This window comes from Sciurus carolinensis, chromosome 1 (assembly GCF_902686445.1).
Source record: "Sciurus carolinensis chromosome 1, mSciCar1.2, whole genome shotgun sequence".
Lineage (NCBI taxonomy): Eukaryota > Metazoa > Chordata > Mammalia > Rodentia > Sciuridae > Sciurus > Sciurus carolinensis.
Window position 1 is genome coordinate 180,417,185 of NC_062213.1, and position 13,098 is coordinate 180,430,282.

The window sequence follows — 13,098 nt, forward strand, 5'->3', positions numbered from 1 at the left end:
CAGCCTATAAGCAACTTCGGGTAGGGGGTTGCCAAAACAAAGCTCAAGCAGTTGAACATGGACACATCAGAATTTGGGGGAACCTGACCAAAAAATCTGAGTATTTTTAATAACTGATACAAAGGTGAAGTGGTTCCTCCCAAGTAGCAGTGCTGCTGGGGCCTGGCCCAGTCCCTTGCTCACCTATGCTATGCTCCCGAGCAAACCCTAATGCTTCTGCTCCAGGAGAGACTGTTTCCCTTTAGAGGTTCAGTATCTAGGGAGCTCTTTGATTGTATGAATGAGGTGAGCGCCGACTCCACGGGGTATTTTAAGGCTTGGAGTCAAAAGATTTTTTTTTTTTTTTTTTCCCTAACACGACTAGGTAGAGTCCATGTGTCAATGGCCTGTCTCCAGTTTGTTCTAATTTCTCACCACACATTTGTAGATCTAGGACCGCAGACCTTTGCTATATCCTCATAATCACATCTAATGTCCATCCTAACTTATGATTCATATTCTGTGCCTGGAAACAGTCCCTGTATTTAACAATAATACCTACACATAAAACAATCCACTGTTACAACTTATATGGTCACAAAACATTAATGATCTTCTGTAGACCAAGCAAATGTTTTTAACCATAATTGTCGTGCATCAAATTCACAGCCAGAATCCCCAAGATCAAAAAAAATTTGCACAATACAAATAATAACTTAAAATATACATACACACACATACACACACTCTCACACACACTTCTTACAGAACTGTGCTTGGGGAAACTCCATTTGTTGAGTGCCACTGAAGGCATATTTTGCTAAACTGCTGCTCCAGGTATTTTTGTTTGGAAAAATCTATCACAGTAGGGCACAGCTGTTTATTGGATGAGCAGAAAAGAAAGATATGCTTGTGGCAACCAGAAAGTTTTAAGGTCTTTCAAGTTGTATAAAATGGACCTGCAGAAACGTTTAAGTGTTCTCAGGATGCAAAGTTTGGAGCTGAAATGTGATATCAAACCAGTTGCAAAAAGTGTACAGCAGCCATCTCTTGAGGTCAAACCTGGTACCCAGATAATGCAAGAAAGCTTCAGGATACATCTGCAAATTAGGAATTAAAAGCAAAAGAGGGTAAGAATACTAAAAAATGTACTGTCATGCTTTTCTAACATTCATTAACAGCATGTGTCACCACTTACAAAGTACTAAACTTTATAAGAAACCTGGCTGAAGTTCAGTTAGATATATTTATAATTTATGCTTTGAGTAACTGGTAGTTACAAAATATTTAGAATTAAGAAATCTTGACCATAAACCTAATAAGCTAGCTTAAGGAAACAACTTTCATAAATAAACAACTGGAACGACTTTTCTGGAGAAAAATAAATTGGTGCTGCAGCCAAAATACCTTAGGTTTTAATCCTGGCTTGAACCAGTAGCTAGCTATATGAACTCAGGCAAATTACTTAAGCTCTCTTAAGTGCTATCCTTAGTATAAAATGAGGCTAATGGTTCCTACCTCGTAGTGTTATTGTGAGGAACATGTTAAGATTTACTGAAGATTTAAAAGGCTTAAAAGTGCTGGGCATTAAGTATTCTTAGCTATTATTGTACTTAACAGGGGCTTTTTGCTCTCGGGGACAAGATATTCTGTGTCAACACCTTGTTCTCAGTACTTGGAAAATCCAAAGAAAAATATGGCATACTTACAGCTTGTTGGTCTTGTCCCATATCGCCGCATAATCTGATCATGTGTGAATTTCACAAAAGATTCATACTGTTCTGTGAAGGAAAAAAACAGCATATATGTATCCCAGAAACTGCCCCCAATCCCAATTTTTCAAGAATCAAGTATCAGGATCACATTTATCTTCCCAGTTTGAATTCTCTGCCTTCTTAACACTTCCTTATAAAGGTCACTCTGAGATCCTTCCCTTTAGATCCCAGATCCTAATTTTTGCTTCCTAGATTTGGTTACTGATCATTTATGGTAATATTTTCCTAAAAACCTCTTCCCTTATATAAGCTCCCATCACCTACCCCTTGCCAAGAAAGAGACATGTGCTCACTACCACAGAGCAGCAAATTTTAGCAAATCTCCTATGTTTTGTTTTGTACCCAAGGTCTTCTGCATGCTAGGTAAACATTCCACCACTGAGCCACATCCCCAGCCTCTGGGGATTTTTTTTTTTTTTTTTTTTTAAGTCCTCTTTTTGCTATAAATTTTAACATACACATTGAAAAAAACATGAATGGAAGAGGAGGATGGCAGAAACCTAAAATAAAATCCTATACTATGTAATTGTACATAGTTCTTCAAAAATACCATTCTCTAAAGGAAATTCATTTTAAGGAAGAAGTAGCATGACATCTGTGAAAATAGAAATAACTTAGAGTCAACTGACAAAGGAACTGAACCCAAGGCCTTGCACATGCTAGGCACACTCTATAATCAAGCTCTACTCCCAGTCTCTAAAATATTTTCTTAAAATATAAACTGTAAGTATACTAAAAGATCCAAAGTTCTAAAAGGGAACTTATTTAACTTTGCTTAACACAACAGTCCTCAATTTAAAGCAGACCTATTGCTAGGCACGGTGGTTGCACACCAGTAATTCCAGTAATTCAGGTGGCTGAGACAGGAGGATCCCAAATTTAGAGGCCAGCATGGGCAACTCAGTGAGATCCTGTCTCAAAAATAAGGAAAGGGATGGGGATATAGCCCAGTGATAAAGCACCCTGGGTTCAATCCCCCAGTGCTGCACACGCACACATAATTAAATAAAGCTGACCAATTAATAGTCTAATGAACCATGCTATATGGGTCACCAGATTAAAAAATGATATTATTACAGACAGAAGTGGTGACCTAAAACCACTCTGATCCCAACATTGACTGTGCCACTCTACCCTACCCCAGTACCAAGGGATTAGACCCAGGGACTTGTGAATGATAGGCAAGTGCTCCACCACTAAGCTACATCCCTAGTCCTTTTTAAAAATTTTATTTTCAAACAGGGTCTAAGTTGCCCAGAATGGCCTGAACTTGTGATCCTCCTGTCTCAGCCTTCCAAAAGTGAAATTATAGGTGTATCAAATTACAAGATGCCTAACTTCCTATATTCACAAAGTGATTCCATTCAGAACTTTAAATGAATTAACAATACTGCACTCCTCCCAAATGCCTGGTGGGAGGTTAGTACCACATCCTACCACCTGTTAACCAACTGGGTAGCTCAAATCAATGACCTTTTTTGCATGAAGCCCTGTTCTTTTTTTGTTACTTAGTGAGGGTTAATTTTTACTGAATCCTATTAACAATGATAGCATAATTATTGCCTGGGCCTACCTGCTAGTTTGGTATTGAGGATTTGCTCATACTCCTCCCGAATTTTATCTTCATAGTCTTTTAAGAGTCTCTCACATATTATTCCAACTTGTCGAAGGGTAAAGGTGGGCTGATCCTTCTTCATCCAGGAGGAACCTGGCCAAAAGATAAGTCTAGTTTACATAATACATTAAGGTTCTAAGGTTCATAAGTAACAATTCTGCTTCTGCCTTTATTTCATAAAGCAAAGGAAAAGGTAAATTAAGGTAGGAAGAACATGTATTCAGGTGTGATAACTGATCTTCATTCAGAAAAAGTTATGATGCCATAAAAATCTGTTCATACTCAATGCTCAGGACAAAAACGAAAAGTTTAAAGTGAATGTAAAATCTCCAGTCCAGATTAGGGAAGTAGACTCAGAACATAAGAGCTACTAGATCTTTGGAGGTCATCTAGACCTACGTTTAACCAATAGTTACAAGGTCTATAAAATTAACAAGACATACATTCTGATTTAATTCTGTGGCAGGGTTTAGTAGCTTTTATTTTTAAGCTCCACAGGTGATTCTGGTTGGTATGGGCAATCTGAAGTTCAGGAGACCAAACGACTTGCCCAAAAAAAAAAAAAAAAAAAAAAAAACCTGTTAAAGTCATTAACCTTTAAGGTCACTGAATCATGTTCTTAACAAGTTCAAACATATTCACAAAGAATTACTTTCTAAATTATAACTAAAGGAGACAAGCTGGTGGTGCTCGCCTATAATTCCAGCTACCTGGGAGGCTAAGGCAGGAGGATCACAAGTTCAAGACCAGCTCAGACAACTTATCAAGACACTGTTTCAAAATAAAAATTTAAAAAATAAAGAAAAAAGGGTTGGGGCTGTAGCTCAGTGGTACAGTACTTGCCTAACATGTGCAAGGGTCTGGGTTCAATCCCCAGCACTGCAAAACAACAACAAAAAAACACATGGAAATTTATCATGAGAATAATCCATGGTAAACACTATGGATTCCCTTGCTTAAATGTCTATTAATATCTATTATAACCTTTTTCTGGTGTCCTTTCTGTCCCTTTCCCAGCAGAGGCTGTGAAATTTAAAACTGCATTTTTTCAGCTCCTTGGTAGCTAAGATTAATATGTCATTAGGTTTTGCCAATCAGATTCACTCAAAAAAGATCTAAATTCATTACTGAAATAAGTGTAGGGGATAAGCTTAAATCAGGCACCTATTTCAGTGGTAAGGCTAAAGGATAAACAGCCTGGTTTTGGAGTGGCAACTGGAGCAACAGATCCCAAAGGTGGTTTCCTGATCAAGAAAAAGCAGCGGCCTCAGTGGTGGCCTAGTTCTGAGGTGTTTTTCAGAGATCACACTAGGATCTGTTTTTCTTCATTCCTATTAGTCTTTAAGCCATTTAACACAGAAAAACAGATGGTTCAAGCCATTTAATACCCAGAAACAAATCATTTTTGCTTAAACTAAAAAGCATATATCTTGCTCTACAAATGAAACCTGACTGAAGCATCTTCCTTGGTCACTTCGTGAACCAGCCCTGCGTACCAGCCTTGCCTGCTGGTTCACTAAGTTCACAAACATCATTTGTAATAAATTCTCTACCCGTAACATATTTCATTACTTTAAAATTATATTACTAAAAATCTCAAAAAAAACTATTAGCAGAGACTTGCGAGCTCTAATCATTGAAAGGTCTACATTTATGTACATGCAAAGGCAATTAGAAAGGTATTTACTGTCCCTGAGATTTGGATTATAAGCAAATTTTAAAAATAACTTGCTAGGCATGGTGGCTCACATCTGTAATCCCAGTGACTTGAGAGGCTGAGGCCCAACTCAGGGAGACCTAGTCTCAAAATAAAAAATGGCTGGGGATGTAGCCCAGTGGTAAGTGCCTCCGGGTTCAATTCCCAGTACCAAGGGAGGCGAGGGGGTGGGGGGATTCTTTTCTTGGACTGGTAGTGTAGTTCAGTGGTTGAACACCTGCTTAGCATACATGAAGTCCTGGGTTTGATCCCCAGCACTGCAAATAATAGCAGTATATTAAACTAAAATTCACATAACAGAGAATAAGCCATTTTAAAGTGAACAATTCAGTGGCATTTAATATAGGCACAATGTTGTTCAACAACCATCTCTTCCTAGTTCTAAAACATTTCCATTACTTCAAAGTGTAAAAACTCCTTACCTGTTAAGCAGTTTCTCCCCATTCTCCCCTCGCCTCACACTTCCAGGCAAACAACTTCTATTAGAAGATAATTCTTAATCAAGGCAATTTTTTATTTATTTATTTAACTGGTACTGGGGATTGAACCAGAGGCATTTTTAACACTGAGCTACATCCCCAGCCCTTGAAAAAATTTTTGATTTTGAGATGGGGTCTCATTAAATTGCTGAGCTTGCCGCAAACTTGCGATCCTTCTGCCTTAGCCTCCCAAACTGGATTGCAGGTATGCACCACTGCACTCAATGCAAGGTTTAAAAAAATTTTTTTTTATATATTTTTTTCAGTTGTAGATGGACGCAATATCTTTATTTATTTTTACGTGGTGCTGAGGATTGAACCCAGTCCTTTACACATGTAAGGCAAGCGCTCTACCACTGAGCTTACACCCCCAGACCAAGGTAATTTTTTAACCTTTAGAACTGTTAAGTAGGATCCTCTGTGAGGAAACAAACTCCTCTACTGTTAAAGGAGACAGCCCATCACCACTGTAGATGTTCAAATACAGGCCTGCTGACTATTTGCAGGGAAATGGTAGGAAAGTCTTATTCACAAAAAGACCAAGAAGATTCCCTCCAACACTGAGATTCTTTTTTTTTTTTTTTTTTTTTTTTTTGGTACTGGGGTTTGAACCAATGCACTTAACTACTGAGTCACAACCCCAGCCCTTTTATATATTTAATTTAGAGACAGGGTCTCACTGAATTGCTTATGGCCAGGCTAAGTTATTGAGGCTGACTTTGAACTCGAGATCCTCCTGCCTTAGCCTCCTGAACTGCTGGGATTACAGGTGTGCACCACCATGCCCAGTCTAAGATTATACTCTTGAGCACATTCCACTGGCCACCTGTAAATGAGGTTATACAGCAGCACTGTTCAACAGAACATTCTAAGGAACAGAAATGTCCTACAGTTTGCTGCCCAATACAACAGCCACATATGGCTACTATGTGCACTTGAAATATAATTGCTACATCCGAGAAACTGAACTCTTAAATTTTACTTATCTTTAAATAAGTTAAAATCAAATAGCCACATGTAGCCAACATTCCAGTTATACAGGAGCATGCTCTTATATTGGGTGGATAAACACCAAACAATCTAAGGTCTTTCCAATTGTGACTATGATTTTAAAAGTATAAATAGTAACTACTTTATGCAACTACAAATTTAATTACTTTAGAAGAGTTCAATTCTGGATCAGGAAGCTACCATTTTAAGTACAATTTATAAACTTTTAAATATATCCATTTTGAATATGAAGACATGCTTACCTGGAGAACTAGGTGCTGTGAGTGCTGAGGAGTGAGGCTGGTTTTCTGAAGTACAAGCTTCACTCTGATTGAGAACAACTTCTAAATGTCTCCACCTCTGATAACGACTATATTCTTGCTTTATGTTCTGAAAAATTTGCTCTAACAAAAAAGAAACAAGCACTCTGTGTCATTTCTTTAAACATTCTTCAGAAAGTAGGTCTTTTGACTATAGACTTTAAATATTCCCTTTAGCATGCAGTTCTCAATCTCCTATCTTCCCCAAATGTTATTTGTATTAAAAAATAAACACTGATACTGTATAAAACACTCGTCCTATAGCCCCAGATAGTGTGCTCTTATTGCTGCTACTTCAACAGTGTGTAGAACAGCAGCTATTTTGGCATAAGCTATCCCAGACAGTTCTCTGCACTTGTTTTCCCACGGCAATGAAGATCAGAATGGTTGTTTGCTGGATGATTAACTAGTACAATTTATAGTAAAAGAAACCTCCCTTTATTTAATAGGAAGTTGTTTGGGTTTTATTTTACTTTAGTGCTACTAGGGATTGAATGGGGGGGGTGCTCTACCACCAAGCTACATCTCCAACCTCCTTTTTAAAAAAAACTTTGAGCCAAGGTTTCACTAAATTGGTCAGGCTGGCTTCTAACTTGTGATCCTCCTGCCTCAAACTCCTGAGTTACCGGGATTATAAGTGGGCACCACTGCGCCTAGCAGAAGTTATTTTTGATGGTTGTTACATTTTCAGAGGCTACAGTATTAAGGGGTGAGTCTCTTATCACACAGTGCCTTCTAACAATGAAGTTTCTGTCCCAAGGTGAGACTTAAGATCTTTGAGGAAGAAAACAAAAACTATGTTTACAGCCTAGACACTGACTAGGGCGGAAGCTGAGATTTATTGCTTAGAGTCATATTCAGAGCTGCCACAAGAATTTTCTGATCTTACAAGAGGCAACATTTGGTAGGATTCAGATTGCTATTCTGAGTCAAGAAAAATCACAAACCAAATTTGCTAAGGCTATTAAAGGGAGTTCAGGAAACACCAATAACTACCTTGAAAGTATATTCCTAAAAACAACAAAGAATCTGGAAGGATGTAGTTTTCAAGTTTCTCATTTTTGTGGTATAACACTACATTCACCTGCCAGACATTATAAGGTCTCCTAATAACAAAACAACAAAAAGCTGGAGCACCATGGTTCACACCTGTAATCCCAGGTACTCAGGTGGCTGAGGGGTAGGAGGATTCCAAGTTCGTGGATAGCCTTGGCAACATAGTGAGATGCTGTCTTAAAAATAAATAAATAAATTAACACACAGATAGAGAGGGCTGGGGATATAGCTCAGTGGTAGACAGCCATTGGGTTCAACCCCCAGTAATGCCAAAGGAAAAAAAAAAAGGAGAAAACTAAAAAACCCACAAAACATAAAAACCCAGAAAATGGTATCATCCTTGTCTCCATTCAAATTATTTTTGTGTCTACGCTGGGTACCCTATTTTTTAATGGTGGGAGATGTTAGTACTATTAATACCTATGTGACTATATCTTGGGAAGTCATTCAAGATCTTTACTTCTTCAGTATAAATGTCAAATGCCCATTTGATTAGGTAGTGAGAATCAAAATCAAAGATTAATTAATAATGCCATAAAAAGTGATGGTACTGTCTAGGAAGTGATATGAACTCAAAGTAGCTCCATACATAGGTAAACTCCTTAACTCTCCACCTAAATGCTGGAACAATGTAGGGTGAGCAATGCTTTCCTTTAAGAGTGCTATGAAGTTCCTATTTTAGATTCTTGAATTTACAAGGTCTTCACTTCATTTTTAAAATGTACTATTCCTCAAGCACATACTTGCCAGATTCAATACAAGGATGTAAGGAACTGCAATGTCTTGAAACAAGAAAGGACAAGTATGAGGACAATGCTCAAGAGAACAGAAGCTCTTTGATAAACAAACCTCTATAATGGTCTCCTGTATGGTAAGTGTACAAATGGAAAGATACAACTTTGAGGTTAGTGAAAAGACTAACTAACTTATTGTTAAGTCTAAGAATATGAACATCCAAAGGAGAAAAATAAGGAAGTAGGTATGATTTTCTTCTGAAGAACTCATAAAACAGGAAACAGTATTTTTTTAAAAAAGAAAAATGCAAAGTTCTTTAATAGTGGATGCTAATTTTAATCCTTGATTCTCATTATTTGAGGTAGTGCTGCCAGTTTCTATCAGGCTAAACCCACCCTCAAAACTGTACCATGGTTCCTAATTGCTAGATCAAAATTCAGACTCTTAAATATGCCTTAAACACCCAGTCCCAATATATTTTCCCAGTTCCCTCTCCCACTATAAGCTAGTTGCATTAAACTATTAGTTATTCAATTGGCAGTGTTTGGGGCCCTTGCTCTAGCAGTTTCCATTTGCTTGACAAGGGGTTGCACCATTCCTCCAAATGTTACTGAAGACCCAGCTAGCTAAAATGCTATCTCAAACCAGAATGTATTCTCCAACTCACAAGTCATGATCAATTAATTGCTTTCTGCCAGGAGGAGTGATGCAGGCCTATAATCCCAGCAACACAGGAGGCTAAGGAAGGAGGACTGCAAATTCGAGGCCAGTCTCAAGAGATTTATGAGACCCTGTCTCAAAATATAAAATAAAATAAAAAGTCTAGGTATGCAACTCAGTGGTACAGCGTCCTTGGGTTCAATCCTCAGTACTTAAAAAAAAAAAAAAAAAAAGTTCTGCATACAGACTCACTCCATGTTTATAAACATCTCCACATCTCCCTGAGGTCAGCAATCCCCTTTAATGCCTGGCATCCACTTGTTACCCAAAATTTAAGCAATAAAAGGCTTAGGTCATTCCACAAAGTGCTCATATTATACATATCCTTTTTTAAATGTAAAGTAAAGTTTCTTGACGATTTCTGACAGAAGTTTACAACTGAGATAACTGGGATATTATAAAATGAAGTCACTGATTATTAAACTTACTTTTCCATTAGCTTACTTTATTGTTAGTATAGCAACTAACATCCCCTTCCCCATTTTTCCTTTAATCCACATGGCACCTTTCACTTAAACCAAAGCATCAAATTATGAATCAGTAATACTTTCTATATCTCTCCTGATAAAACCAAATAAGCATTAAGAAACATGGGGCTGGGGGTATAGCTCAATAATAGGGTGCTTGCCTAGCAAGGGTGAGGTCCTGGGTTTGATCCCAAGCATCACACACAAGAGGAGCTGAGGATATAGTTCAGTGCCAGAGCTAGAACACAAGCTAAGTGTGCCTTGGGTTCAATCCCCATTATCTCCCCGCCCAAAAGAAACTACTCATCTTTTAAAAACTAAATATTTCATTTCAAATAAAATTTAACATAAATGACCAAGAAACTAGTTTGCATGATTTTTTTTTTTTTGGCATGATATTTGCAAACACTAGGTTTTTAAGATTTAAAAAGCAGTGGCCCCTGTCTGGGTGTGAGCCCCAGTGCGTGCATACACACACACACACACACACACAGAAAAAAGAATGAAAGTACCTCATTACTACACTGCCATATTCAGGCTCCCAAATACATTCGACAACCATTTATTAAGCATTTATTGTAAAGTGGATGACAACACTATTAGTCTAGAGGATAATACTGAAGAAATACAATATTTACATAAAATCCATCACTGTCCTTTTTAAAGTAGCTTTTGTAACTATCTAGGTGGGTCCGCAACAAAATATAGACGGAGCAAGTATTAATTCCATCTTGTAGAAGAGAGACCCCAAAAGATTATATGACTATCCTCCAGTATCTACGATCAGTGGAAGGAAGGGAAAAAAAAAAATACCACACACACACACACACACACACACACACACATATTACAAATTCAGTGAAACTTTAGGCCTCAAGTGATCCTCCTGTCTCAGCCTCCCCAGTAGCTGGGATTACAGGTGTGTACTACCTCACCAGTTCTGCCCCTTGCTTTGAGAATCCTTCAGAAAAAACTTTTACAAATATTATCTCATTCTGTGCATAAAGCTATACAACATTGAGTGATCAGGGAATTTAAAGCAGAATAGAGTTCCATATGGGGCAGGTTGGGTATTGGACGTCACTTGAAGAAATTACTGCAGTGGAATTAGCAAACAAGGGGGAAACAACATGATACAGGCACAGCATCACGGATCTGGGGGAAAGAGTAGAGGTGGAGTTTTAAGAAAATGTTTAAAAAACTGACTAGGGCAGGCCTGTAATCCCATTAATTTGGGAGGCTGTGGCAGGAGGATCACAAGTTCCAGGCTAGGCTCTGAAACTGAGACCCTGTGTCAAAATTTAAAAAGTGCTGGGGACATAAAGCTCAGTGGTTCTATCCCTAGTACCAAGCCAAAAAAACAAACACCCCAACCCTCAAAACTTACTAGGTAAGATATAGTCGATAAATCCTTTGAATTTCAAGGACCAAAGAAGTGAACACAGTAAGGATCTAAAAAGTCTGGATGAGAGCTAGGTAGGTATCTCAGTGGTACAGCACTTGCCCAGCAAGTGGTCCTGGGTTCCACTCCCAGAATGGGGAAGGAAAAAAAAAAAAAAAAAAAGCCCGGAGGACTCTCCTAGCTGCAGGAATCTTGGTGTGGAAATGAGGGCCTAAATCTGCACTGTGGATATGTAGAGACATAGAGGAAGGAGGAAATGAAACCTAAAGGCACTGGTAACTGAAAAGTGGTGAGGAAAGAATGGTTTAAAGGGGATTGCTTTAAGCTTGAGGAACAGAAAAACACACAAAGAAATAACCTGCCAAAATCCACTTTTGGGAGCCCCTCATTTCTGGATGTTCTTTAAAATAGCTGATTATTAATGTCGATGCACCTTCTCCTCTACTAATGCAATATGATATGTATCTTTACTGTCACACCAGTCCTTCCCTATGCCAAAGTGGAATGTCTTATTGAAGGAAGTGTCCCTGCGTTAGACAGTTGAATTCCTACGAGAACCTCTGTATGTTGAAAGATCCTCAAATTCCAGCCAATGACCTATCGCTTTCAAGTCATATATGGTTCAAGACAATAGCCATAGAATAAAACTTGGCCAGTCCCTTTTAGAAATAGATTGAAATCGGATTCCATGACTCCTGAGACGGCCTCTAGTCCCTAAAGACGTCTGGAAATCAGGTCTTCCTACAATCTATATTACGGTGCTGAGCTGCACATACTCAACGCCCCTTCCGAGTAACCCGCCCCCACCCGCCACCCTCAAGGCCGGGTTCGTGAGCAGAATCCAATTTCCCATGGCCCACTGGATCTGCAGGGCGGCGGGCTGCAGCGGAGATAAGAGGGGTTTCAGGGACCGGGACGGCTCAGAGCCGCTCCGGTATTCCCGTCTGCCTTTAGGTGCCCACTCCTCCAGGTTCTCCAGCTCCAGGAAAACCGAAAACCGACACCTTGGGGCCACTACCCCTCCCGGATGTCTCCCATGCCCGGAAGCAGCCAGGCCCAGCAGCACCCCAGTTCCCTTTTCTTAAAGCAAAGAGGGGGTCCGTGGGTGAATTCGCCCGACGTTCACGACCCCTTCCCACACCCCCGCCCCAATGCCTGGGCCTGGCTTCCTGCCAAGCCCGCAGCAGCGCAGGTTACCCGGAGTTGGAAGGCGCCGCTCGCTGCCGGGCGGGGCGGGCTGCTGGAGAGTCGGCGGCGGGGTCTGCGTCTGAAGCGGTGGCGGCGGCTCCGCGTCCGGGGGCCTGAGGCCCGGAGTGGGGCCGGGCAGAGGGGCGCAGCGCCGCCGCTTCGGGGAACCGGGGCTCAGCAGCGCCGCCTCGAACTCCATGGGTCGCTTCAGCGTCGCCCCGCACGCCATGCCGCTGAGGGGCTAGGGACCAGGGGCGGACGCGGCGGCGGCTGCGGCCCAAGTTCCAGCTCCTCAGCGGGGCTCGCAAGCCAAGCCGGCTCCAATGGCGCCTCCAGCACCCGGCAGCGGCGCTGGCCCCGCCTCCTGTGACGTCACGGGAGCTCGCCACCGCCCGGCGGAGGGGGGCAAGCCGGAAGAGGGCCGCTCCGGGAGGTCGGTCACCGACTGAGCGGCCCGCGGCGCCCCTGCCGAGGAAGTGGAACAGCCTGGGCGGAGAGCGCGGTCGCCAGGCAACACCGGGAAGGCCCCCACCCCCGCCTCCGCCCCTCCGGGGGTCCCATCCCCCTGCTCCCGGGCCGTCGCGCCCGGGTGGCCCCTGAGCTTTTCGCACCTGCGCGGCACCGGCGTGGGGGAGGGGAGAGCTGGAAGGGCCTG

At 41.0% G+C, this 13,098-nt stretch overlaps 1 protein-coding gene across 1 annotated transcript; it reads right to left on the bottom strand.

The window, feature by feature from the left end:
- Positions 1-308: 308 nt before the first annotated feature.
- Positions 309-12,801, bottom strand: Akirin1 (akirin 1). Its single transcript, XM_047524251.1, has 5 exons — positions 12,453-12,801; positions 6,819-6,959; positions 3,328-3,462; positions 1,689-1,760; positions 309-1,079 (listed from the first exon to the last, which is right to left on the bottom strand). Exons 1-5 carry the CDS (start codon positions 12,670-12,672, stop codon positions 1,069-1,071), a joined length of 579 nt encoding a protein of 192 aa, XP_047380207.1. The 5' UTR covers positions 12,673-12,801; the 3' UTR covers positions 309-1,068.
- Positions 12,802-13,098: the final 297 nt, after the last annotated feature.